Source organism: Dipodomys ordii, unplaced genomic scaffold (genome assembly GCF_000151885.1).
Source record: "Dipodomys ordii isolate 6190 unplaced genomic scaffold, Dord_2.0 Scaffold19, whole genome shotgun sequence".
NCBI classification, from domain to species: domain Eukaryota; kingdom Metazoa; phylum Chordata; class Mammalia; order Rodentia; family Heteromyidae; genus Dipodomys; species Dipodomys ordii.
In genome coordinates, this window is record NW_012267235.1 from 15,245,167 (window position 1) to 15,272,416 (window position 27,250).

The following is a 27,250-nucleotide window of genomic DNA, read 5'->3' on the forward strand; positions in this document are numbered from 1 at the left end:
CAACTCTACTTCTGGACTTCATTATTGGTGGTGTTCTTGTTATTGCTAAGTAGTTGTACAAACAGGCTACAATTCCATAAGTTAGAGTACAACACATCTTGGGCAACGCCACCCCTTCCACTTCCAGAGTTTTACTGGTTAATTGGAGATAAAAGAGTCTCAAAGACTTTTCTGCCTGGGTTGGCTTTGAACTAGAATCCTCAGATCTAAACCTCCTGAATAGCTAGGAATACAAGGGTGGGCCACGGGCACCTGGCTTAGGCAGGACCCCTTTGATGTCAGTAGGTGGTCCCTAGGAGAGCCCCTTTTTCCCCAGACTGCTGTCTCACCCTTTCTCCTTACAGAAGACCTGAAATGGCTCCCTCACAGGCTCAGTGTAAAGGTTCAGACCACAGGTGTCATAAACACTAATGGACAAAACATCACTCTCAACCCTGCAGGCAGCCGAGAGGGCAGTGGGTTCAAGGGAAGGTACAGGTGGGCTCTCCTGAAGGCAGAACCCTCTCATCACAGCACCAGACTCCTCCCACCAAGGCTTACTTTCTGATCAAAGCCTTCATGTCTCGGAGCCATGAGGTCCGTGCCTTGAGCTGCCCTCCAAGCTGGTCTGCGTGGCCTCTCTTAGTGACTGGGACCAGGATGAGGATGAGCGTTCCTGTGATCATGCCCAGGACAGGAGACACCTGGCAGGGAGGGAAACATGAAGACAGGACACACCAAATTGGCTCTGTCTCGGCTGCACCAGGAGGCGCTCAGGCAGGCTGCGCCTTCTCTGGGGTCTGGGAACCTTCCTTGGGGATAAAATCTGCCTTCTTGACAGGGCTACTGAGCAAAGCCACTGGGATGAGTTCAGTAAAGGGTTGGAGATTCAAAGTGGACTTTCCAGATAGGGGAAGGGGGTACAAAGGAGACTGACAAACTGAAAGAAGGGAGGGAAGGAAGGAGGAGGGAAGGAAGAGAAGGATGAATGGGTGGGTGGATGGAAGAGGGAGAAGAGAGGGCTGAACAGATAGTGGAGAATAACTGGAAGGACAGACAGATGGGTGGAAGGAAAACTGATAGATGTGTGGTTATATGGGTGGGTGGATGGGTGGGTGGGTGGGTGGGTAGGTGGATGGAAGATGGATGATAGATGGTAGAGCAAGATAGATAGATGAAAGGCAGGGAACAAAGCCATGACTGTGACTTTCTAGACATAAGGAGTCAGTCCAACCCTTGGGACTAGAAATGTTCCCTGGTGGGTTTCTTGCCTATAGGGTCCTGGAACTGGTACCTGATAGGTCAGGAAGGCCAGCCCTTGGTAAGGGCCTCTTTGGATCTTCTCTGAGTCTGGCCTCATGACAATAACAGACTCTCCAAGGAGTCAGGCCTCTTTCCAGTCTTGGCAGGCTGGATTCCAGCATACTAGCCCATAAGAAAGAGAATCTACCCTCTCCCTGCTACACTGCCTGTCCCCCCCCCACCCAGGGACTCCAAGCCTGGGGAGTTCCTTGCATGCCATTCCCTCTAGCCCCCCACCAAGAAATTCCACAGAGGTGCTTCCTTCCTGCTTTTGAGGAAAAAACACTTTGTCTTAAGCTTCCGCTCCTCAGAGAGACTGGGGATCTCTGTTTCCTCTGATTGCACTGTCCTAGAGCTGTGCTAACTTGCCCCAACTCTCTGGCAGGTCAGGAAGTGGCTCCAGACCCCAAGGGCCTCAACACAGAGGCCTGGTCCCAGCCCACGGCTTACACAGAGCCAAGGCTGGAAGCAGGAAGCTGCGCTGTGGCCCTGGAATTTCCTGACATAGTGAGAGAATCCCGTCCTCTCAACCTGGGATTCCTGGGGGAGGTTCCAGCCCTGGAACTGTGGCCCAAGGGTGTGGGGCTGTCTGAGCCGCAACATCTCAGTTTAAACTGGTCTAGAAGGACAAGGCCTCAGAGCCCAGGCTGTCAAGGGAGGTCAAGGCCTGATCCCCAGCTGGGTTTGGGCTGGGTGAGACCCTCTGGGAAAGCCTGGGGAAAGGATTGGACTGGGGGACCTTATAGGAGGGGACCTAGGCCTTACCCGCAGAGCCCAGTGCCAGTCTCCAGCTGCCTGCTTCACACTGGAGCCTGTAATATACCCCAGGCCACTGCAGAGAAGATGGACACACATCAGCTCAAGCAGAGCAGAGAAGGTGTGGGAGGGGAAGTGCCCATGGACTAGGCAGGCCACCTGCCCCCTTCCCCACCCTCATTCCCCCCGCCCCTGCCCCAGCCAGAGTGGTCTGGGAGTTCTCCAAGGCTGATCTCCGTCCCTGCCCCCTGCCCTGTGTGTCTGATTAATGAATTCCCACTCACCTGCCCAGCGGGATGGCAAAGTAGAAGACAGACAGCATCAGTGTGCGTGTGTTCTTGGTGAAGAGGTCGCCGATGATCGTGGGTGCGATGGTGGAATAGCTGGCCTCACCGATGCCCACCAGCCCCCGGGACAGGACCAGCAGCCAGAAGTACTGTGGGGCCAGGGGACAATGCTAAGGCGCCTCCCTACCCTCCAGCTTGCTCACTCTTGTCCCCATTTTGTCCCTATGGAGTCCAGATGGAGCTCAGGCCTGACCTCGGCATGTCCACAGAGCCTGGTCATGCGGGGCTTCAGAGTCTCCCTCTGTAGGGTGGGTCTGACAGGGCTGGAATTCCCCAGCAGTATGAGCCAAACCATCCTCTCAATCCCCATAGCACAGAGATGGAAGTCCACAGAGCCAAGTCTACCTGCTCCCAGCCCTACCTCAAGAGCTACAAGGCATACACATTCTGTGTCCCTCCTTCAAGTAGGGTGGCTGGGTAAGCCTGGCAGCCCAGGGTGGGAAGTGGGCAGGATGGCCCTGTGGCTCAGAGTCTGTCCCCCATGGGCACAGCAAGGACAAAGCCAGCTGAGCAGCAGGGAGGTGTGGAACTCTGCCAGCTGTTGGTGGTCCTCCCCTTTGATGTGGACCTGCCCCATCAGGCCCTCCAGCTGCCCAGGGCCTGAGAACACAGCCTGGCCATCATTCCCCGCCCCACCCTGACCACCCATCCGGCCAAGCATCACCCACATCTAGTCCTCCCCAGGGTGTCCCCATGCACTCTCTCTAGTTGCCCATCTAGCTCCTAGCTGTCACTTTGGTGGCAGTGCTGGCCTTCCATCTTGACCCCCCTTGCCCTCCCTGGCTCCTGAAGTGTTTCTTTTCCTGGGGAATCTTCTGCCTACAGCCACTGCCTATTGTTCTGTTCGGTTGTCTTTTTTTGTATTGGATTATATTAGCTTTCTCTATAGTTCAGCGGTGGAGCCTTTGTTATCTGAAGCACTGGTATTTTCTGTCATTTTTCTACTTTGTTTATGGAGGCTTTTACCATTCACAAGCTTCCTGATGGTTTGAATTTGACGCTGTCAAATCTGTTCATTTTGAGCCAGGTGTGATGAGTGCTCACACCTGTAGTCCTAGCTACTCAGGCGGTTGAGATCTGAGGATCCCAGTTCAAAGCCACTGTGTGTGGGGGGGTGGGGGAGAGGGTGGCAGGAGAGTCTTGTACTCAATTAACTTCCAGCAAAAATCTGGAAAAGGTAAATTGCTAGATATGAATGAAAAAGCTAAGGGAGACTCAAGAAAACATAACTGTTCATTTCCCCCTAATATCTTGTTCAAGAAGGCCTACTCCATTCCTGGAGTATTCTATTATTTTTTTAGAAAGAATAGTAGAGATGCAGCAATCATTCTCAGCACCAGCAGGCAGAAGGTCTTCTCTGTTCCCACTCCTCCCATAGCGCCCCACCCCCTCCAGTCTACTGTAGACTTAACACAGCACCATCTCTGCTTAGATAATGCTTAGTGTCTTTGGTGTGTAGGTGCTGGCACTCGGCCTTGAACTCAGGGCCTAGGTGCTGTCCCTTAGCCTTTTCACTCAAGGCTGACAGTATACTACTTGAGCCACACACCTCTACTTCTGAGTTTTGGGGGTTGAGTGGAGATAAGACTCTCTTGGGCTTTCCTGCTCATGTTGGCTTGAGCTGCAATCCTCAGATTTCAGCCTCCTGAGTAGTTAGGATTATAGGCATAAGCCACTACTGGCACCTGACTTGTTTAATGTCTTCTGTGTGCTTGGATCAAATGAACAGAAGAGGGACCAACTCATGCTCTTATCCTTGCTTTTTCCTCCTTCTTATGAGACTCATTCACGAGTGCTAGGTAGTGCAGCTCTCATCATTCTTCTGCTATCCAGCATCTCTCAGTATGAACAACACTCCATTTCTCTGCATGGGCCCTGTGGCAGTCATTTGATTGTCCCTCTTTTTCCTAGCACTGTCTTGCAGTGAGCATCCTTGTCCACAGGCAACCACAAGCTGGAGTTTCTCTCTTGGCTGTATTCCTGCAAGTGGAAGGCTAGGCCATGCGGGACACAATGAGAATTTTACAGTTTCTTGCCATTCTGCTCTCCAGAGGAGTCTAGTAATTTACACTCCCCACAGCAGCCCAGTCAGGGATTCTCCACAGCTGTACTAACACTTGTATTGTCGGCCTTTTTAATTGTTGCCAATCTGATGGGTGTGAAATGGTATCTCATTGTTGTTTTAATTTGCATTTCCCTGATTACTAGAGAGGCTGAGCCATCACTTCCTACATTTATTGGCCATTTGGGTATCTTCTGCAATAGCCTGTAACTATCCTTGACTCATTTTTTCCCCACCAGCTTATTTGTCTTTTTCTTGTTGATTTATAGCTCTGGATTTCCAGAGCTTGCTTTCCCTTTCCTTTCCCCTTTCTCTGGAGTTCATTCTGCAGAGAATACAGACCAAACTTATTTTCTTTGTAGTTGTTGTTGTGTTATGTGCAGGTCTTACGGCCTTGAACTACTACTCACTTGGCTTTTATGCTCAGGGCTGGCATTCTACCACTCAAGCCACACATCTACTTCTGGCTTTTTGCTGGTTAACTGGAGCTGAGTCTCACAGACTTTTCTGCTTTGTCTGGCTTTGAACCTCAATCTTTTTTTTTTTTGTCATGGGCTTAAACTCTGGGTCTGGGTACTGTCCCTGAGCACTTCAGCTCAAGATGAGTGCTCTACCACTTGAGCCATAGCATGCCACTTTCAGTTTTCTGGTGGTTAATTGGAGATAAGAGTGTCATGGACTTTCCTACCCAGGCTGGCTTTGAACCACAATCCTCAGATCTCAGCCTCCTGAGTAGCTAGGATTACAGGTATGAACCACCGGTGCCCAGCTCAATCTTCAGTTTTTAGCCCACTTAAATAACTGGGATTATACATATAAGCCACCAGCACCCAGCCCAAACTTATTCTCTAGCCAGATGAGTGATTCGTGTTCTCTCTGAAGCACTGTTTTAGGTGCAACTTTCACCCTCCATAGTTCCCAGTAGACACCAGGACTCAACTGCATATATCTGTTAGTCTAGCCCTTGGCAGCATTCATTACAACAGCTGTTGTTTTGAGGGGAAGGCAATGGAAAGTGTGCATGAGAATGAATATAGTCCAAGTACTTGATCTGCTACATGAAAACAGAAATAAAACCTGTTGAAATCATCTTCTTGGGAAGAAGATGAAGAGATGAAGGGGGCTAGGTTGATGAGGCACATTATATGTCTACGTAGAAACATCACAATGAAATCCCCTTGTACAACTAATGTATGCTAATAAAAGCGTGAGGAGAGAGAAAGAATAGCAGTTATTTTGATAACTGATAGGAAAGCCTTCCCCCTTCATTGTTTTTCACATTGTTCTTGGCTGTTCCTGAGCTTTTTCTCTGCCAAATTAACTTCAGAATCCCATTGCCAAGGTCCACCAACAATCCCTATGGGACTCAGACTGATAGCAATGAATTCACAGAAGAACTGGGAGTGATCTGATTCTCTTTCTGTCTCTGCTCCTCTGCGCTCCCCAACTCAACTCATAGGGGCAAAGCCTGGTATCACAGGCCTGGATCTATGGTCAGCCCCGGAGCAGCTTCCAGGCCAAGGCCAAGGCCAGGACAAGGCCCAGGGTGGCCTACCAGCTTCTAGCTCAGGCTTTTACTGTGGCCACGAGGCTCTACCTGGCACTGGCCCTGGATCTGTCTTGGGTCTGACACTCCACCATCCCCCTGCCATGAAGCAAAGCTGTTCCCTGTGAAACTGCCAGTTCTCTCTGCCTTCCCTTCCATCAGCATATCTGATCCTGCCATCCTTCTTCAAATTCTTCCAGGGTTCAGCTCTGACCCAGAAAGAAATCCTCACTTCTAATCTAGTACTTGAGGCCCTCTGTGACCTGGTCCCTGCCTTTCCTCTGGCCACAGCATCCTCACCTCACTCCCAGCACTCTTCATGCCTCCCTTCCTTCTTTCATCTCTTTCTCTAATAGCTGTCATGTGATTTTCCACCTCTGCTTGAACACTCCCAGCAATGGGAAGCTCATTACCCTCACAAGGCAATGTAGCTCCTCTTTGAAAGGAAAAAACTGAAAGGGAAGATTTGGTGAACACTTGTCATGATCCGGGATGTGAATATTTACTAGCTCAGCTGCTTCTCACAGGAGCGCTTCAAGCCTGAGAACTTTGTCCCCATTTCCATTTCCATTTCTGTGTGTGTGTGTGTGTGTGTGTGTGTGTGTGTGTTAGTCCTGGGGCTTGAACACAGGGCCAGGGCACGTGTGTGTGTGTGTGTGTGTGTGTGTGTGTGTGTGTGTGTGTGCACGCACACGCACGCTAGTCCTGAGGCTTGAACACAGGGCCAGGACACTGTTCCTGAAGTTTTTCACTCAAGGCTAGACTTCTACCACTTAAGCCACAGTTTCACTTCTGGCTTTTTGATGGTTAATTGGAGAAGAGACTCATGGACTTTTTTGGCATAGCTAGCTTTGAACAATGATCCTCAGGTATCAGCCTCCCGAGTAGCTAGGATCATAGGCGTGAGCCCCAGGTGTCCAGCTTATTCCAATTTACATTGATGAGGAAAGCCAAGTGCTGGTGGCTCATGCCTGTGATCCTAGCTACTCAGAAGGCTGAGATCTGAGAATCGTTTCTCAAATCAGCCTGTGAAGAAAAGTCCATGAGACTCATCTCCAATTAACCAGCAAAAAGCCAGAAGTAGAAGTATGACTCCATCAGTAGAACACCAGCCTTGAATATAAAATGCCAAGCAAGAGTGCAAGACCCTAAGTTCAAGCCCCAATACTGGTATGCAGGCATGCACACGTGTGTGTGTGTGTGCGCACACACACACACACAAAAGATAGGCTCAGAGAGTTGGAGTAGATGTCCCCAGGTCACAAGGCTGAACAGCCAACAAAGTGGGATGTTTAAGTCCAGGACTGCCAGAAGTGAGGGTGAAACACCTTTTTTTTTTTTTTTCGGAACAACAAACATTTATTCAGAAATAGAAAGTGATACAGTCAAGTCCGTATCTTAATGCCTTTTCCTCTCCTCAACATGAGACACAGTAGGGGAGTGGGGGAGGAGGGCACAGCGCTGCCCACCACCCTCTCCTGTTCCCCAAGAACAGTTGTGAAACACCTTTATATTGAGCTGACACTTGCCTTCCTGAATCTTGCATGCACAGAATGAGCTGCTTACCAAAGAGCAAACTCAGCCAGGTACCAGTCGCTCATGCCTATAATCCTGGCGACTTGGGAGGCTGAGAATGGGAGAATCATAGTTCAAGGCTAACCTCGGCTGAATCTTTGAGATTCTCATCTTAATAGAAGAATCTGTGTGTGTTGGCACATGCTCATCATCCAAGCTATCATCAGAAGTCTAATATAGGTAGATCATGGTCCGGTATGTGCTGGAGCAGGAAGCAAGACCCTATCTTAAAATGACCAGCACAAAAAGGACTGGAGACATGGTTCCTGGGTGGCACTTGGGGCTGCGAGGCCTCGAGCAGGGTCAGTGTGGAGAGGCCCTATATCTGCAGGATTGAATTAACAATACATGGCAGAGGTCCCGCTGCTTGCACTGGGGAGGCACTGCTAGGTTTCAAGCTATGGAGCCAAAATCTTCCACCTAGAACATGGACCCGCTACCTATCTGATAGGCAAGGAACAGGGATGGATGTGGGGTAGCAGGGACTCAGGCCTTACCTGCTGAGGGATGAAGGAGCTAGAGAAGGTGACTGCCGACCAGAAGAAAATGCCGCAGCTGAGGATCACCTTCCTGTTGAAGCGGTCACCCAGGTAGCCAAAGATAGGGGCGGCCACCATGAAGCTGCAGATGAACACTGTGCAGAAAGAGGAGAGCTAGAAGGAGGCCCAGGGTTCTTTGGGCCAGGCCTACCCACCCATACTGACTTGATCCAAGTACCCATGAGAGAAAGCCAGTCCTGAAGTGGGGGCTGAGGATACAGACCAGGGAAGGCAGCCTCAGTGGGCTGTGCCCAACAGAGGGGCACAACTGGCTTAGGGTTGGTGGTGGGGAGAGTGATTCCATCCCTTTGGTGCCTGTTCAGCTTGTTTGCTGATGGTGAACCCCCAAACATCAAGAGTAATGGCAGAGCCCACTGTAGTATCCTGAGTAGCTTCTCACCCGTCATGCCCCTCAGAGATGAAGACACACTCAGAGAGCACAAGTGACTGGTAAGCACTGAAGGCGATAATTTGTCCATTGGATGACAGAGCCTCTGTTCCTTATGTTTTGTCACGTGGCTCTCTTTGCACCCTGAGGTAAATCTCTTGCCCTCAAGGAACTTCAGCAAATCAGGGCAGTGGAATCACAACAGAGGCCACAGAGGCTTTCCTGATGGTTAAACTCTGTCACTCATTCATTCACTCCTTCAGTCAGTCACTCAGCCATGCATTTGTTCATTCATTCACTCATACATTTGTCATCCATCCACTCAACAAATGACAATGATAAAATCTGATGATGAAATATATCACTGAACTAAACAGACAAAATTTCTTCATTCTCAGAGCTATCAATCAAGTGAGGAGAAACAGACCATAAACAAATAACATAAAAACATAGCATATGGGACTGGGAAGGTGGCTCAGTGGTAGAGTGCTTGCCTTGCATGCATGAATCCCTGGGTTTGATTCCTCAGCACCACATAAGCAGAAAAAGTTAGAAGTGGTGCTGTGGCTGAAGTGGTAGAGCGCTAGCCTTGAGCTGAAGAGCTGAGGGAAGTATCCAGGCCCAGAGTTCAGGCTCCATGACCGCCAGTAAATAAATAAATAAATGAAAACATAGCATATGTTGGTGACATATATATAGAGGCAATAAGTGCTAAGCAGGAAAAAATGGCAGAACCAGAAGCGATACAAAATCGTGTGTGCGTGCATGCATGCATAAGAGGGAGAGCATACAGATGTTACAATTTTACATAAAAGAGTCAGAGAGAGTGACATTTCAGCAAAGACCAGAAGAAAGTAAGGAAACAAATTATTCTGATATGAATATCAGGCAAGAAGAGCAAGTGCAGAGGCCCTGAGGCAGGCATATTTGAGGGACAACAAGGCAGCCAACATGGTTGAAGCAGTGGAACTAAGGAAAAGTTGTGTGTGATCTGGTTGTGGGGTGAGGGGTGGGACCTTGGGGCCCCCTGTGACTGGCCTGGCTGCCGAGGAATGGGGTAAAAGGTTGCCATGCAAAGGAGTGGCATGACCTGGTTTTGTTCTTCCAGAACCAGAGAGCAGTAGGTTTTAGAGGACTTCACAGGAGGCCTCTGTCAGTGCTGGGAAAGTTTTAGGGCCCCAGGTGTGATTAAAGAGCCAGAGCAAGGCTAGCTAGACCTCAATCACACAGCAGGGCACGCCCCTTCCTCCAGTTACAGTTCCACAGCTGACACAAGCAGTCAAAGGCCAGGTGAGTAGACAAGCCACCAATCACGGGCCTTCAATGGCTAGGCCACACAGGTGTGTGGCTCAGCAGCCCTCCTACTCCTTTGTTTTTGTGCTGGTACTGGGACTTTTTCTCAAGACTTCACTCTGTCCCTTAGCTTTTATACTCAAGGCTGGCGCTCTACCACTTGAACCGCTTCTAGCTTTTGCTAGTTAATGGGAGAAAAGAATCACCTTGGTTCTTAGATCTCAGCCTCCTGAGTAACTAGGATTACAGGCATGACCCACCAGTGCTGGCCTTTCCTTAGTCCTTTACCTGAAAAAGCTGAGAAGCTGGAGGAAGGGAAGGAGAGAGGGAGGCAAATGGGCAGGAAAGGGCTAGGCAGACCCCTGGGATGAGGGTGCAGGAATGTGACCATCTCTCTGTTATCCTCACACAAGTGTGTCGAGAGGAATGGCATATGTGACTTGGGCTCTTAGGAAGAATCAGCATAGAGATGTACCAATGGGCTTCAGAGATCCTCTTGCCTAGGTTCAAACGCAGCTCTATGACCTTCATCGAGTAAAAACCTCGGTATGGCTCAGATTCAGTAGTATGGTGACAAATGAGTAACAACAGGCTCTCTGGAAAAGGGGCAGAGGCTGGCATTGCCCATCTCCTTGGCACAACCACACCCACCATGATGACAGCCAATCATCAACTAGAAGGTGCTGACAGTGGGGAAGAGAGTTTCTACCATTAAGATAAAATAACCAAAGCTGGGTGCTGGTGGCTCACGTCTGTCATCCTAGCTACTCAGGAGCCTGAGAGCTAAGGATCATGGTTCAAAGCCAGGCCGGGCGGAAAGTCCATGAGACTCTTATCTCCAATTAATCACCAGAAAACTGGAAGTGGTGCTGTGGTTCTAGAGTGCCTTGAGCTGAAGAGCTGAGGGACAGCGCCCCGGACCAGAGTTCAAGCCCCATGACTGACCAAAAATAAATAAATAAATAAATAACCAATTAACCTTAAGAACATAGATAATCACTAAACATGGGGAAATAACTAGGAAGAGATCATTCTTGGGTATTCATTACCATTTTTAAATGTCATTTAATTATAAGTTTACATAATTTCATTTTGAACAATGGTTGTATCTAGCAAGCAGCTCACACAATTCATGAAACCCTTAACAATTGACTCTCACGAACCAGCGTGAGCCAGTGCCAGCTCACCAACTTCCTCATCTTAAAATGAAAAGATAAAAATAGTAGCTCCCCTGGGTGGCTCTCAGTGCCAGATGAGCTGTTTCGGGGGAAGGCACTTTATGCCAGGCCCTGCCCTACAGCAGTCAGCCTGGTCAACACTGGGCCTTTGTTTACATTAGCCAAGGCAGATATTATTTCCTCACATCTAGAAACAGAATGTTTTCCTGTTGGACCTGCCTCCCAGGCCAGTCCTGGGAGATCAGGTCAGGATATGGGCAGGACTTACATATGCTAGAGGAAGAGGGCAGATTGTTTTCTCTGTCTCCATGGTATGTGGGGAGTGGACAGAAGGAGTCAGGAGACGGCCCCTGTCTGGCAAAGCAGCAGTTCCATCCACAGGTTGCCCAACTGAAAGGGCTGAAAGGCTGGGGAACTGGCATGGCACACTGACCAAATCTTGCCAGGATGGTAAAGGGAGATTCCCCAGGGGTGGCGATGGCAAAGCTTAGGGCAGAAGTTTACCATGCCGATAACTTTTTGTATGAGTTTATCACATACAGTTTTGAGTCAGTGCAACCAAAAATAATAAATTTTTAAAAATCCAAAGAAATGTCAAAACAAAACACTTAAATTCCTGCGCGTGAATTACAGTTTCAGTTGCTATAGAGAAATCTTTGTCAGCTGCGTTTGCATCGTTGTATGATCTGCTGAGTAGTTCTCTCCTTAATTTTGTGAAAATCTGCCTCTCAAAAGGTAGGGCTGGGGCAGGGCTCAATGGTAGAACACCTGCCATAATTGCCAGAGTGTGAGTAACACACACACACACACACACACCTCACACACATGCATGCACACACACCACAAAAGTAAATGCACCCCAAAAGCAAGGTAAAAGGCTATGGTAATTAACTTATTGTGCTCATCTTATTGAAATACTTATTGGAACAAAAAACAGAATATGTTGCTGGAATCTAGAACCAAAACTAAAGCCAAGGAGAGCAAAGCACCAGTAGCTTATACCTGTAAACCCTAGATACTCAGAAGGCTGAAACCTGAGGATCAGAGTTCAAAGCCAGTCCAGGCAGGACAGTCCCATGAAGAGGCTCTATCCCCAGCCACCAAAACCCTTGAAGTACAGAGGTAGCTCAAGTGGTAGAACCTTAACCTTGAGTAGAAAAAGCTAAGGGATGTGGTTCAAGCTCTAGGAGTGGCACAAAAAATTTTATGATAATCCTCCCAAGCCATAAAATATACATAATATACGTGACAAAGTGAAAATCTGAGATTTATTGAAAGAATGCATATCTTTTATTTATACTTATTTTTGCTGGAGCTAGAACTCAGGTTCTGAATTCAGATCGCAGTCCAAAAAGTCACATTGAAATTTGTTCCATTCTTTTTCCTTCCTTCCTTCCTTCCTTCTTTGTGCTAGTTCTGGGGTTTGAAGTGAGGGCCTCAAGCTCTCTTTTGGCTTTTTCACTCAAGGCTGGTGCTCTACCACTTGAGCCACACCTCCACTTCCAGCTTTTTTGCTAGTTAATTGGAGATAAGATTCTCTTGGGTTTGTCTGCCTGGGCTAGCTTTGAACCAAGATTCTCAGATCTCAGCTTCTGGAGTAGACAAGATTATGGACGTGAGCCACGAGCACCTAGCAAGATGCATATTTTAAGTGGAATTGGGTGGCATTTGGGGGAAAATAAATCAAGCTTCTACAGAACAGTATTGAGCTCCATGCCTGTTTGCATGCCTGGTCTCAGCAGTGGTCTCCCTGGACCCATATATCCATCAGTTCAGTACCAAGGGTCTTCTGTCTGTAAAATCAATAACACATACTAAAATATAAACTTGAAATCTTAAGTGCTGATGTACAATGGTTAATGAGACCTAATACCTATTGCTAAATCCAGCTGCCATGGTTGGATCATTTATTGTAGGGCAGGCCCAGGGGTGCACTTGTGTACCCTTCACATAGCCAGTGTTTAACTCAGTTGATGTCATATTATCTTCATCTATCAGAGGAGAGAATAGAGGCTAGAGGAAATGATATCACACAGCAAGTGTGTGGCTGAACGTAACCCCCCACTTCAGCTGACTCCAGAGTCTTTGCTCTAAATCATAGCACAGGCTGCAAAGCTGGGAAGGGGAAAGGTCCCAGTCAATGTTCTCATAGTCCATGGGGTGCTGGGGCAAGCAAAGAGATGGAGGGATAGTGGCATGAGAAGGCCACAAAGGGAGACTGGACTCTAAGGACCAGAGGTCCTTATGTTCTGTTTTCCCCCAGCAAGAAGGAACACTTGGAAAAGCACCCACTGGTGGCTAGAGAGAACTGAAGGCAGGTGACTCTAGACTTGACTGGCTATTCTGCTCCATCCCCACCCTCCAGCATCATGAAGCAGCTAGCTCTTGACCTCAGGCTTTCTATCTGCTTATTGAGGAGCTCCTGGGGCTCCTCTCCTAGCTTCTCTCCCCTCCTCCAGCTTGGCCAAGGTCACCATGTACCTGTGCCCTATCATTTGAGTCCCCTTTTTACAGCTGGGACCAAGGAGGCCCCAAGAAGTGAAGAAACTTGCCCCAGATGATGCAATGATCCAGGCTGGGCACCCTGGACCACTTGCTGCTCATTTCTTTCCTTTGAAGACAAAGAATCCAAGGCCAAGTGGGAGACAGGAGCCATCTTTGCAGCTTCATTCCCCATCCCTAGCAAGGACAGACAAGGAGAGCCCTGCCAGAGCCCCAGAACTCACATCTGTAACCCCAGCTACCCAGGAGGCTGAAATCTGAGGACTGAGATTTGAAGCCAGCCCAGGCAGGCAAGTTGGTCAGATTCTTATCTCCAATCAATCAATCAATCAATCACCAAAAGCCAGAAGTGGAGCTGTGGCTCCAATGTGCTAGCTCTGAGCACAAAATCTCAGGAGTAGCATTCAGGCCCTAAATTCAAGACCCAGAACTGTCAAAAAAATCCTCCTGGCCCTCTGGGGAACCACTAGCCAGCAGAAGGGCCTGACCACCATTTGCCAGGGTATTGGAAGAGAAGTGGTCCTGCAGAGGGAATAGCATAGCAAAGACCTGAGGTGTGAACCAAGTCTGATAGGGATGATGGACACAGCAGAGATGCAGAGGCTCACCCAGCAGCAGGCAGCTAGCTAGACTGGAAATAAAGTCTAGTCCAGGCTGGAAGCTTCCCCGGCCCTCCACGCCAGCCCCAGCCCCGTGCTCTTTGTGGGAGGAGAGCTTTCTGGCCCTAGAGCAGCTGCCCTGCCAGCCTCGATGTTGGAAGGGGTGGCTTTCCCAGCAGTTTCCGTGTGCTCGGGGACATCCTGGGTGGGGGTGGGGAGCAGCCCCAACCAGCTCACGTGTGCTGAGCCCACAGGTCTGGAACAATGGCTGCAGGGCAGGGAGCCAGGCTGAGGGGCAGGGCAGGGCAGGGAGGCTAGGCAGGTAGGAAGAATTGAGCCACCCTAAATAGCAGGAACTTGGACTCCAAGCTTCGTTTTCTCTTTGAAAGGGCTGCCAAGAGTCTGTCAGAGATAGGGCTGCTGGACATGGTAGCAAATACCTGTAATCACCATAAAGGGGAGACTAAGGCAGGAGGACTGTAAGCTGGAGACCAGATTGGCTAACAAAGTAAATAAAATTAAAAAGTTCTGCAGGTATAGCTCAGTGGGAGAGCACTTACCTAGCATAGGCTAGGGGTCAGATTCCATCACTAGAACAGGCGGCAAGCTTGGAAGCCTTGCCTGAACTATTGATGGGGTCCAGATCCCAGAGCAGCCGCCACTGGGGCCTGATATCCTGACAGCAGTCCCAGCCCTACCCATGCAGGGTGCCACCCTCACCACACATAAGGCCTGTGTGACCCTAGAAGGTTGCTCTGGTACAGGAGAGGGAAGGAGCAGAACTAGGGGAGCCCTGGGCCCCCATCTGTGGCCACAGAGCTGCACTCTCCCTGCCTAGCCTGAGCTCCATCAGGGCTGGTTTTATGAAGCCCAGACTCCAGCTGCGCCACTGCCACCTTCTACAGCCCATAGACAAGGAGGATGCTCAGTCAGGCGTGAGCCAGACAGAGGTCAGACTCTGCCATTCAAGGGTCAGCCTAACTGACGGGAGGACCTAGGGCAGATGGCAGATGGCTCCTTAGGTCCTGAAAGCCCCTGTGCTCAAACCCCTAGCAGGAAGACTCACACTGCCTTCTGTTTCATCCCTGCTTGGGAAGTAAAGCCTGCACTGACCCCTCCAAACCATGGGGAGGACAGCTACAGGCTTGCCAGCCTCACCATGGAACCCTAGTCTGCAAAGCAGAAGCTGTCACTAAGCTGGCCAAGAGGGTAGTAGGGAGCAAGACCAGGAGACCCAGCTCCAAAGCAGAGATTCTGTCTGGTTTTGATCTGAGCTGGCTCTTCCTCTGTCCCTACTCTTCCCTTGCTCTCCTACCTCATCCTGACACTTCCTCATGACCCCACAAATCCTGGTTTGAGTAGTCCAGCCTCCTTTGCCATCTCCAGAGTGAACATCCCGATACAAATATCTTATATGGACCTGTTGTCTTCCCACACCTTCACCAGTGGCCCAGTGCCCTAAGACAAACACCTAGAGACCTAATACCTGCCTGCAAACTCCTCCCACTCTCCCCAGAGGCCAGTGCATGGAGGCAGGACCACCAGTCACAAAGCCGAGCAGGGGGACAAACAGTCTTAGATCTCACTGCCCTTCCTCAGACCCATCTTCCAATCTCTTCAACTAGATCTAGTCTACCCATTATTTCTTCTAATGGTTATTTTTTAGCTTAATACCTAAGTTGTTCACTTCAAGGATTATTGAACTTAAACATGTCCCTGTTCTTTTTTTTTGTAATGTGCTAGTTTTGTCTTACAAATACTATGCTTTGAAAAACTAAGCATATATGATTTTAAAATCCCTTTAAGGGGACTGGGAATGTGGCTTAGTGGTAGAGTGCTTACCTAGCACACATGAAGCCCTGGGTTCAATTCCTCAGTATCACATAAACAGAAAAAGCTGGAAGTGGCACTGTGGCTCAAGTGATAGAGTGTTAGCAAAAGAAGCTGAGACAGTGCCCAGGCCTAGGAGTTTAAGCCCCAGGATTGGGGGAAGGAAATCCCTTTAAGGGACATTGTTGTGGCTCAAGTAGTAAATAGAAGGCTGGACTAGAAAGCTAGAGGCTCTGAATTCAAACCCCATTAACATTAACATAAAGAAAGGATCTAGTCTCTAGTTTTTCAGGTTGTTCTTGGGGCCAGCTGATTGCTTCTCACAATGACGAGTTTCCCATGTACTTTATTTTTATTTTATCTTATTGATTTTGTATGCTAGTATTGGGACTTGAACTCAAGAGCTTAGACATTCACCCTTGCCTTTTCCACTGAAGGCTGGCACTCTACCACTTGAGCTACACTTCTACTTGCAGCTTCTTGCTGGCTAATTGGAGATAATAGTCTCACTTTTCTTTCCAGGCTGCCTTCAAACTGAAATCCTCAGATCTCAGCTCCTAAGTGGTTAGAATTATAGTCATGAGCCATTGGCACCCAATTTACTTTATTTATTGTTTTTGTTGTAGTTTTGGAATCCGACTCAGATCCTATACTAGGCAAATCCTCTACCACTGAACTACCTCCTACTCCAGCTGTGTGTACTATTCTGTGTGTGGGTGCCAATCCTGGGACTTGACTGAGGGCCTGGGCACTGTCCCTGAATTTTTTGCTCAAGGCTGGCAATCTACCACTAGAACCACAGCTCTACTTCTGTTTTTTGTTTGTTTGTTTGTTTTTGTTAATTCGAAATAAGATTCTCTCAGACTTTCCTGCTTGAGCTGTCTTTGAACTGAAAGCTTCAAAGCTCAGCTTTCTAAGTAGCTAGGATTATAGGTGTGAGCCACTGGCACCAGGCTTAGGTGTGTTATTAATGTTGCATCTGAGTTTGTTTGTTAGGGGAACTGTCACCATGTCCCATGCAGGCTCTGAGTCATTGAAGGCTTGTCTAAAGAGCAGCCTGGGATTTGACTAGGCTGGCCTCCCTGGAGACACACGGCCTCCATGGGAAAGGAGTGGCATCCCAGACCTGTAAGTAGATAGCACTAGAAGCAGGGAGGGAATGGCCATCTATGAAAGGAAGTTCTACCAACAAAGCCACCCAGCAGCCCAGGAACAGCTTGGCTCAAGGAGCTTGTCTCGGCTGGGGAAACTGAGTCCAGCCTTACTGTTCAGGCTTCAGAGTGAAAATGCCTCAGACCAAGGACACTGTGATAAGTTGGGAAATAAACATAGGAAGTGTGTTATACCATTCTACTTTCATGCGTGGTTAAAACATTCCATAAAACTGGAAGAAAGCAAAGGAAGGGCTGACACTATCCAAAAAAGAAATGTATTCATTACCTGACTTATAAAACTGTAAGCCCTCTGTATATAACCCTAATAATAACAATGAAATTATCTTTTATAAAATTGTCCACAAAAATGTGTCTAGTTATAGTCCAGGACTAATATCCAATCCCTGAACACCATGACCCCAGCTTTTGACTCCAAATTTTTGCTCCTGGCACCTGGCAATCTCCCTTTTAGCTTTAGCTTTCAAGTTCAGCTATGTAATTTAAACATGTTTCCTTGGCCTATTTTATCTAGCTTGCAGGGAGGGAGGAGATTTTCTCACATCTACTCAATCTGACAAGCTAACTAGCAGTCTTTGCTGTTAACAAACGACCTCACTCATTCTTTCCCTCCCCCTCCCCCCTGTCCCAGCTGGTACTGGGACTTGAACTCAGGGCCTGTCCTGAGTTTTGTGTTGTTTTTTTTTTCACTCAAGGCCAGCACTCTACCATTTGAGCCACAGCTATACTTCTGGCTTTTGAGTGGTTAACTGTAGGTAAGAGTCTCGTGGACTTTCCTGCCCAGGCTGGTTACCATCCTCAGATGGCTCAGCCTCCTTAGTAGGTAGTATTACAGGCATGAGCTGCCGGCACCCAGCTCTAACTCATTCTTAAAGTCTCCTAAGTTCCTCAAAGAAGCCTTTTCCACCTGCTGCCATCAGAGCTAGGTATAACACTCTCTGCCACCCATCCAGGAACCCACAGCCCTGTGCTGTGTCAAAGCAACTGGATGATCCATTTTCTGCTCCCACTGACAAAGGGACTCCACCTAAAGGGCAGGGACAGAACATCTGCAGAACCCAGCCCAGCACCTGCCAAGCATTAGGCTCAATGGCAGCTGCTACTTTAATGTGGAGGATGGGCTTTCCCAAATGGAAAGAGGCCCCAGGGGCTGGCATTATGCAGTGGGTGGTCACAGAGGTGCTGGGGGGGGGCACAGACAGGAGTCTGGACCTTCACAAACCAACTGTACTCTAGTCTCAGTGGGAGAATGCAAGGCAGGCCCAGGCCTCTCACTCACTCACATGAACCCCTCCACATACACAGCCCAGCAGCCCCGAGTACCCACAGATTCTCAGGAGCCATTCTCAGCCCTGGCTCTTTGATCTGGGCAAGCACCAACACCTGGCTGGCGCCCTGCACCTGGCTCCGACCTTATCAGGCTTGGGGAAGAGACAGGTACCTGCGGCACAGGCCAATTAGGTGACTTGCCCCGTTGCCCACTGAATCATTTCCTGGTTTAGCTCAACTGTTTTCTTGGCTCAGATGGCTGAAGGAAGGAGCAAGGACATAGAGAAGCCATCCAAAATGCGCCACAGGTGGGTGGGAGGGGTCAGGACCATGGGGTGAGGATGCACAGGCTTTGAAAATGCTAGGGATGCTCATCATAGCTCAGAGGTACCTCTATGGGGACCCTGAGATGCCAGCCCCTGCAGGTGCTATGCAGAGGCCTGGGTTCCAACCCTGCCACTCTCCCCATGAGATATTACCAAGTCATTTCCCTCTCTTGACCTTTATCTTCCAGCAAGCGGGGCTAGCAAAGAGATTCTGGGAGGTTGCTGGAGGAATCAAGTGGGCTGATGCTGTGGCCAGAAACAGTGGCCAGGAAGAGGTGGGATTGCATGACTCCTCCCTCACAAGCCAAGAAGCCACTGCAGGTCTATCACAGTGGGGACCAGAATGTAAACCCTACACCTGACCTGGAACTGATGTCCCCTCTCCCTGGAGGCAGCTGGCTTGCCATGTGCAGGGTGAAGCCAGGGCGGGGGGGAATGAAAGAGGCCCAGGCACCACCCTCCAGATCACTCAGTAAAGCTGTCAGAAGGAATGAGGCTCTGCCATGTTCTCAGTGACTCTGGGGCCTGGTGGGGCAGGCCTGAGTGGCCAGCCTTCCCTTACCTCCCCCCCCCCCCCGCTGCCTTTTTTTAACCAGCTGGGCAGCAATTCCCTCCTATGTTCCCATCTGGCTGAACCCCTGTCCTTCCAATAAGTGGTGGTCACTGTGTACAGAGCCAGGAGGCTGGAGGCACCCAAGATACCTGGACTGGGGACCCCACTTGCAGCCAGCCCTCCCTCCCACTTTTCAAAGCAGCCCAGCCAAAGAGGCCCAGGAAGGGGCAGGGAGGGGTCTGGGCTCATGGCCTGGTACAAAATGACATCTGCCAGAACAGGTGACCTAGTCATCCATGGAGGATAATAGACCACACAGCGTTGTCCTATCCTAGTTCAGCAAGACTTACAACTGAGGACTGAGCGCTGAGCCTGCATATCCACTCTAAGCCCAAAGACCCCATCTGAGAGCTACAGATGGGGGGCTGTAGAGAAGCTGCTACATTCCTTACATGAGCACAGGGAGGCATTGTGCATATGGAATGCCACCTAGACAGGTCAGGCAGGTTCTACCCCCTCCCTCCCAGGACAGCAGAGGAGGAAGAAGGGTTCATAAACTAGAGAGCTCCCACACATCAGACTGACCACGGCTCACAGCCAGATGGACTCTAAAGCCAAGGGCCCAGAGACTCAGGCAAGCTAAGACTAGACGCCCTGCCTCCAGCCCTGAAAGTGTACACTGTACTGCGTCTTTACTAAGCCCAAGTTGACCTGGGTGATCACATGGCCATAGACAGAGTGACCAAGCCCTGGGTGGGTGGGAAGGGACAGTAAGACATGGTCTTTCCCCAGAGAAAGAGAGGAGGTGTGGCCACTTCTCAGTGACCTTCCACATGCCCCCCCCCCAGCTTGTTGCTACAGCCCAATAGCCTACTGGAAGGCTGAGACTCCAGAGTACAGTACAGAGTAGGAGACTCAGGTTCTCAAGCTCCCCGAGGGACTGACCAGGCAGAGCTTCCTCTTGCCACTTAGGAGGTGACATCTGGTATTGACAGACATGGAAAGAACAGAGGGTGGTGGCAGTGGGATCGCTGAAGCTCAGTTGGCATTGCTCATCTCAATAAAGTAAGGAGCTGCCTTCTTGAGCTTGGTGGTGGGTCTGGGCACTGGTTCTATAATGTTACTCATGTGTGTGTGTGTGTGTGTGCTAGGACTTAAACTCACACCTGGGCACTGTCCTTCCTTAGCTTTATTGCTCAACACTAGTGCTCTACGACTTGAGCCACAGCTCCATTTCTCACATTTTTAGTGGTTAATTGGAGAAGAGTTCCTGCCCACGCTGACTTTGATCCTCAGATCTCAATCTCCCTGAAGTAGCTAGGCTTATAGTCATGAGCCACCAGCTCCTGACTGTGAGTTTTGATTTATAGGAAAAGAAGACAAAACTCAGAAAAGTAGCGCTGTTTGTGGGTGGGTAGTGGGGTTCAGAGGCACTGCCTGAACACCCTCTAGGAGTCTGGACAGGGAAGAGAGACCTGTGGAGGTTGAGAACTGAGGAGCAGAAGCAGCACCTAGGCAAGAGTTGTTGTTGGGGTGGGAGTGGGCCTCACCTGACTGCAGCAGGCCCGCGCCACGATCCTTGACTCCAAAGTGCTGCTGGATGTCCAGGAGGACGCCTGAGGGGGAAACAAAGGGTGCTTATTGCAATGTCTGATACCTGGGAACCCACCACCCCATCCCCCAGACTTCCCTCAGTCCTAACCCAGCCCTGCAGCCTACCTTGCTGAACCCAGCATGGCCCCATCTATATAACTCCTCAGCCCTCAGCCCTCAGGCTTCCTTCCTGCTCTACTAGGGCCCTTAAGCCCCTCCTAGGGCCAGGGGCCCATCCTTCAGCCATTACAAGGGTCTGATGTATGAAACCAGGTAAGGCTTTCCTGTGATCCCCTTCCCCTGCTCCTGTCTGTCAAGTCTGGCCTCCTGCCCACCTGTAGACCAGCCCTGGATGAGATCCTGGTACCTGAGCAACCTGGTACCAGATACCTGGGCCTTGTCATCATGGAGCCAGGAAGCCGGCAGCCCAGAGAGCAGCTATAGTGACTGCCCGCTGTGAGGAAGCCCTCTGGCAGGGAGAGGGAAGAGGATGCTTGTGGCCTCTCACATGGAGCCCTGCCTCCCCCTGACCACATGCGCACACACACACACACACACACAGGCACACACACAGGCACGTGCAGGCACACACACACTAGCAGTTCTCAGTCGCAGGAGGTAGGATGTAGAGGGAAGTGGTCAATGCCCATGCTGTTCTCTTGAACATGTCTGCTCCCATGAGGCCCTAACCATCACAGGGACAATGAGACACCTAGACGGATGGATAGACAGAGCTGTGGCATTGAGACCCAAAGAATCCCCAACTCCTCCACCTCTACCTCACAGCCTGGACTCCTGGGTGAGCATGACGTGTAGACTTGCCAGCCCAGACTTCCCTTCAGCCAGTTTCTGAGGACAGTAAGACCATTCTGGCTAGAGACCCTGATACATCCACTGGAGAAGGAGCAGGGGAGCAAGAAGGCAGAGATAGTGCCTTGTTCTTGGAAGCCCTCCATGCCCTGGGCCTCCTGAAGGTCTATGGCAGCAATGAAAATGATGGTGGTTTACATTGCTTGGTTTCAGTTCCTTTAATCCTCATCTAGCCTTAGTGACAGATAAGGAAACTGAGGCACAGGAGTTAACCACACCTAGGGAGGTGGAAGCAGGGAAGTCCCCAAGCACTGGTCAGAGCCTGGCTGGCAGCTGAAGCAGGAACACTGAAGGAAGGGTGGTGAGGGCCACATGTCAAGATCCTTCTCAAACCCTAGTGATCTCCAGGTCCAGGCCTGGCTGATATTCTGCCAGCTTGACAGCCCAGAGGAAGCAGCCTCCTCACTGTTCATGCCCTGATCTCATTCGCCATAATTACCCTAATGAAGAGGCTGTGTGGTGAATCCACTTAATGACTTAACAACCAGGACCTAATGGGGTGGTGGCCTTGCCTTGAGGGTGAAGGCCCTTCCCTCCTCTCCCCTCCCTGCCTCCCCTTTCCTTCTCTTCCCTGTAGTAGGACTGAGCCTGCAAGTAGGTCCCTGCCCTGTCCAGACCCAGCCTCGGGCCAGTGCCCACATGTGCCTAAGAGCAACATGGAGGGGCCCAGGCCTGGGGAGCAATCCAAACCCACTTCCTGTTTTGTTGGGGTGGGAGTGGGCCTATCCTCCGGGCCCCTCTCTCAGGCACAGCCACCTACAGCTCCCTGGTGCCAAAATCCTTCAAGTCTCAGATGCCACCCCTCCATCCCACCCACCAGGCCCCAAACCACCTAGGCACACCTGATTCCACATATACTTCCCCTCCTATTTGGCATTGATTGACTGGCCAGGCTGATCCCTGTCACTCCTTTCAGAACTAGTTCCAATGCCTCCTCTTCTAAGAGGTCTTCCCAGATTTCCTCCCTCACACTAACCTCATAAATCAGTGCCCTACTTTCCTTATCCACCTTGAGTTCAACATTTGTCCCAAACTGGGTTAGGAAGACACATAGTGGTATGACCCTGAGCTCCTGGGACTCACTGCTATCACTTTCTGCTAAGCTCTGGACACAGTGAAGCCCAGTGGACTGCATTTCCACCTTGCTCTGAGTGTTGGTGCTCATGATCATCACCCCCATTTTACATATGAAGAAACCAAGGCTAAGCCAGGCACTGATGGCCACACCTGTAATCCTAGTTTTTCAAGAGACCTAAATCTGACTCTCAAGGTTTGAAGTCAACCCAGAAAGAAAAATTCATAAGACTCTTATCTCCCAAACAAGCCGGAGGCAGAGTTGTGGCTCAAGTGGTAGAGTGCCAACCTTGAGTGGAAAATCTAACAGATAGCATCCAGGCCCTGAGTTCAAACCCCAGTACTGACACAAAAAAGAAAAAGAGGGTCTAGGAGTATGGCTTAGTGGTAAGCATGCATGAGGCATGAGGGCTTGAGTCCTCAGTACCACATAAACAAAAATGATTATTATTATATTATTATTAATAATCTTTTTTGTCAGTTGTGGGACTTGAACTCTGGGCCTGGGCGCTGTCCCTCAGCTTGTCAACTCAAGGCTAGCACTCTACCACTTGAGCCACAGCTCCACTTCTGGCCTTTTCTGCATATGTGGTGCTGAGGAATCGAACCCAGGGCTTCATGCATGCAAGGCAAGCACTCTACTGCTGAGCCACCATCCCAGCGCTAATTATTATTATTTTTAAATACTGAGTGTTCTTATTTACTTTTTTAAAAAAGGAAAGGAAAGAAAGAAAAAGAAAAGAAACCAAGTTTCCAAGATGCCAGCACTTTGTTGTTCAGCACATTAGGGTCTGGAGGTAAGATCTGATAACCAGGTTTGAGAATAACAAGGATAAGCAAGTCCAGTTCCTCCATGGAGCACCATATATGCATGGCTTCCTTGTCCAAATGTGGGGCCCACACACAACAAATAAGCAATAGCATCTGCAGTGGACACCTGCTGCGTGTCCTTCCCAGCAAATCGGCTCTGATACCCCACCTGAGACAGCACTGGCCTAGAAGTGAGGACACCATCTCCAGGCTGTGCCCCCACTTTAGATGCCATCACAAGCCAGGTAGGTGACCCCATCCAATGATCTTCCAGGCCCAGCCCCAGGCCTCTGCCTCTTCCTTGGCCACATAGAGCTCCTATTAAGGCAGAGAAACATTTTTCCACGTCCAGTTAACATCCAAGACACCTGGAACTTCTGGGCTCTCAAACCGGGCGGATACAGGAAGCTTTGGACCCCCTTCCCCGGTGCCCCAGCTGGAGCCCAGTCTTAGGTGCAAGGCCCCAGAGCACCAGGGAGAGGCTAGGAAGAACCTTCCCAGAGAGAGAGCTTCTGCAGGCCCAGAGGTCCAAGGTCAGCTCCATCAGGGCCTTTTTGGGCTTGCTTGCCCTTTTCTGGGCCCGGAAGGAGCCATAGCCACAGGAGAATAGGATCCCACAGGCCGTTGGCAGGGGAAGCGTGTGTCACAGCAGCTCAGCCGGTCGCCTCACATTTTCCTCTAGGCTCCCCCTGGCTTGGGTGCACACACAACCCTCCCTTTTTTTTTTTTTTTTTTTTACCACAGCCTTATTTTTAGCCTCTTTCCTGGAGGCTGAGGTTTGGTGGGTCACAGGACGGGCCTCCCGCCTAGGAGCAGCTTCCCACAGCTAAGGCCAAACTACCCCCTTGGTCCTACCAGCCCTGGGGCATGCAAGGTGGGGCTCCAACCTGAGAGCCACCCCAGCCATTCCAACCACTGCAGACAGTTGCTCCAAATCCACAGCTAGAATGGTCCTCTGGCCACAGTGTCCTTGTCTCCCATTCTCCCAAGAGCATATTCTGGAGTAAGAGGAAACCCTGAAATTTCTCACCTACTCACAAACACTTGTACCCTAAACTAGCCCCCAGGGTTCTTGTTCTCTTGTCTGAGGTTCAAAACCTGACAGGGCCCTTGCACTGAGCAGGTGCCCGCTAATGCCGGCCTTTGCATATCTTCCACATGGCAGTCACACCTGCCTCATCCCAGCTCAGCCAGTGCTCCTCCTCCTGCCTCCCTTTTCCTCATCTCCATCTCTTCCTGACACCTCTCTCCTCTCTCTGGCTCCAAACCTCCCGGGCCCTCCTCCCAGAAGTTCCCATGTGGTCCTCCCTCCCTGAGGAACATCACTGCAACCCCCAAGCCAAGCTCCTAGAAGTCAGTATGAGTCCCTCCTTGCCTCCCTCAGCCTCAGGAATAGGCTCAGACTCTTCTCCAGTGTCCCAGCCTCTGCAGCCCACTGTGCAGCCCACTCTTCAACAAGCACTTAACCATTTCCAAGTGGTTTTGTGGTTCTGAGTGGGAGCTATACAGAAGTCATGGCCACAGCTAAGCTGTGGCCTTGTGGCATCATCTCCAGCCATGCTCAGACTCCCCTAGGTCTTCCTCACCAAGCACTGACCCAGCCCTGGCTTCAGTACCTGACCACCAGTACACAAGGTAAGTACTGAGGTGGACTGTGTGTTCACCACACACTATTGGCTTTGACAGTGGTCACTCACTGCACAGGTGGCCCACCGCTATCTAAGGAAAGGCTAGACTTCAGCCACAAGGCTCTCATAATTCAGCCAGGTCCCATAACACTCACACACACAGTCTCTAACATGCATGCACACACACACTTGCACATAGGCAAACACAGGCACCCTCACACATGCCTACGCACATGATCACACTTAAGAATGTCTGCACACCCTCACAAACCACCAGACACATCTGTACACACTTACACCCACCAGCACATACTAACATGCATGTACATACTAACACATGCATGCACTTGCACGTTTAGACAGGCATAGACATACACCCACACATACCTACATATGTGCTCACATAGTCACACCCATGCACACATATACACCCATCCATGCACACACACACATGGCCTGAGCTCTGGGAAGAGCTTCTGCCACCAGCCATGACTACCTCCCTGGACCTCTGCTTCTTCCCAGGTACAAGAAAAGACTGCCTGAGATCCCCAGTCACCCCAGAGAGCTATTAAAATACAGCCTTTTGGGGCTGGGAAGGTGGCTCAGTGGTAGAGTGCTTGCCTTGCATGCATGAGGCCCTGGGTTTGATTCCTCAGCACCACATAAGCAGGGAAAAAAAGCCAGAAGTGGTACTATGGCTCAAGTGGTGGTAGCATGCTAGCCTTGAGCTGAAGAGCTGAGGGACAGCGCCCAGGCCCAGAGTTCAGGCCCCACAACCGGACCCCAAACAATAAATAAATAAATAAAAAATACAGCCTTCTGAGGGGCTGTGGCTCACACCTGTAATCATAGCTACTCAGGAAGCTGAGATCTGAGAATCACAGTTCAAAGCCAGCCCAGGCAAGAAAGTCCATGAGATTCTTATCTCCAATTAACCACCAGAAAACCAAAAGTGGAGCTGTGGCTCATAGTGGTAGAGCACTAGCCTTGAGCAAAAGAGCTCAGGGACAGAGCCCAGTTCCTGAGTTCAACTCCCACAACTGACTTATTTTTTTTATTTGTTTATTTTTTATTTGTGAACATACTGTACAGAGGGGTTACAATTACATGGGCAGGATAATGCGTACATTTCTTACCAAGCATTGCAGCCTCCTCCTTTGGTTTACCCTTCATATCCCTTCCCAGCCTCCCCCCGCCCCCTCCCACAACTGATTTAAAAAAAATACAGCCTCCTTGCTCCTCCCAGAGCTACAGAATCATCTTCCCCATAGGAGAAACCCAAGAATCTATGCTGGTGACAAAGCCACCAGCCTGGTGTTAGAGCCTCCTCTGACTTGCCCGGCACAGCCTGCAGGATTCCACATCAGGCACAGCCCTGCATCCTCCTCCTGGAATGCCCATTTCTACCTGACACAATCCTTCAACCTGTCAAGCTCTGGGCCCAGATCACAGGCCTCATCTACCAAGTACTCCCTCTGGGCTTGTCACCTCAAGAAACCCCAAAGCTGGACAGCTTGTGGCTCTTACTTGCCCAACCAGCTTCCCCAGATACTCACAGGGAGCCCCCATCACTGCTGGCACCCCTCCAGGAGTCAGCTCCAGATACCAGGACTCCAGGGTAGGAGAAAGCCCATGCTGACCTCAGGAGCCCAACTTTGAGATTTCTTCCTGCCTGCTTCACTGTAAAGGACAACCTGGCCCTCAAACTTGTCCCCCACCCCCAACCCCAGCTCAGACACTATGACCCACCTTCATCCTGTCACAGATTCTCACAGAACAGAAATGAACTTAGTTGAATTCTCAGGATCCTGGGCTTCAGAACCAGATCATCTAGGTTCGCATCCTGACTTTCCACATCCCCTGCTGTGTGATCCTAGGCAAACTACTCAATCTTTCTGAGCCAGTGTCCTCCTCTGAAATGATGGCTTGGTTTTGCTTCCTATGGTTGCAAAGTGGGTTTTTAAAATATATTTTTTATTGTGAAAATACTGTACAGAGGGGTTACAATTACATGGGCAAGATAATGAGTACATTTCTTATCAAGCATTGTAGCCTCCTC

At 50.0% G+C, this 27,250-nt stretch overlaps 1 protein-coding gene across 1 annotated transcript in view; it reads right to left on the reverse strand.

The window, feature by feature from the left end:
- The window catches only part of Spns2 (spinster homolog 2 (Drosophila)), a 40,277-nt gene that overhangs the window by 4,191 nt on the left and 8,836 nt on the right, over positions 1-27,250 (reverse strand). Inside the window, exons 2-6 of the mRNA XM_013013351.1 lie at positions 20,767-20,832; positions 8,065-8,201; positions 2,322-2,473; positions 2,047-2,113; positions 541-683 (exon numbers count right to left, since the gene is read on the reverse strand). Of these exons, the coding sequence (XP_012868805.1) occupies positions 541-683; positions 2,047-2,113; positions 2,322-2,473; positions 8,065-8,184 (482 nt within the window). The 5' untranslated portion in view covers positions 8,185-8,201; positions 20,767-20,832. The remainder of the gene's footprint in view (positions 1-540; positions 684-2,046; positions 2,114-2,321; positions 2,474-8,064; positions 8,202-20,766; positions 20,833-27,250) is intronic.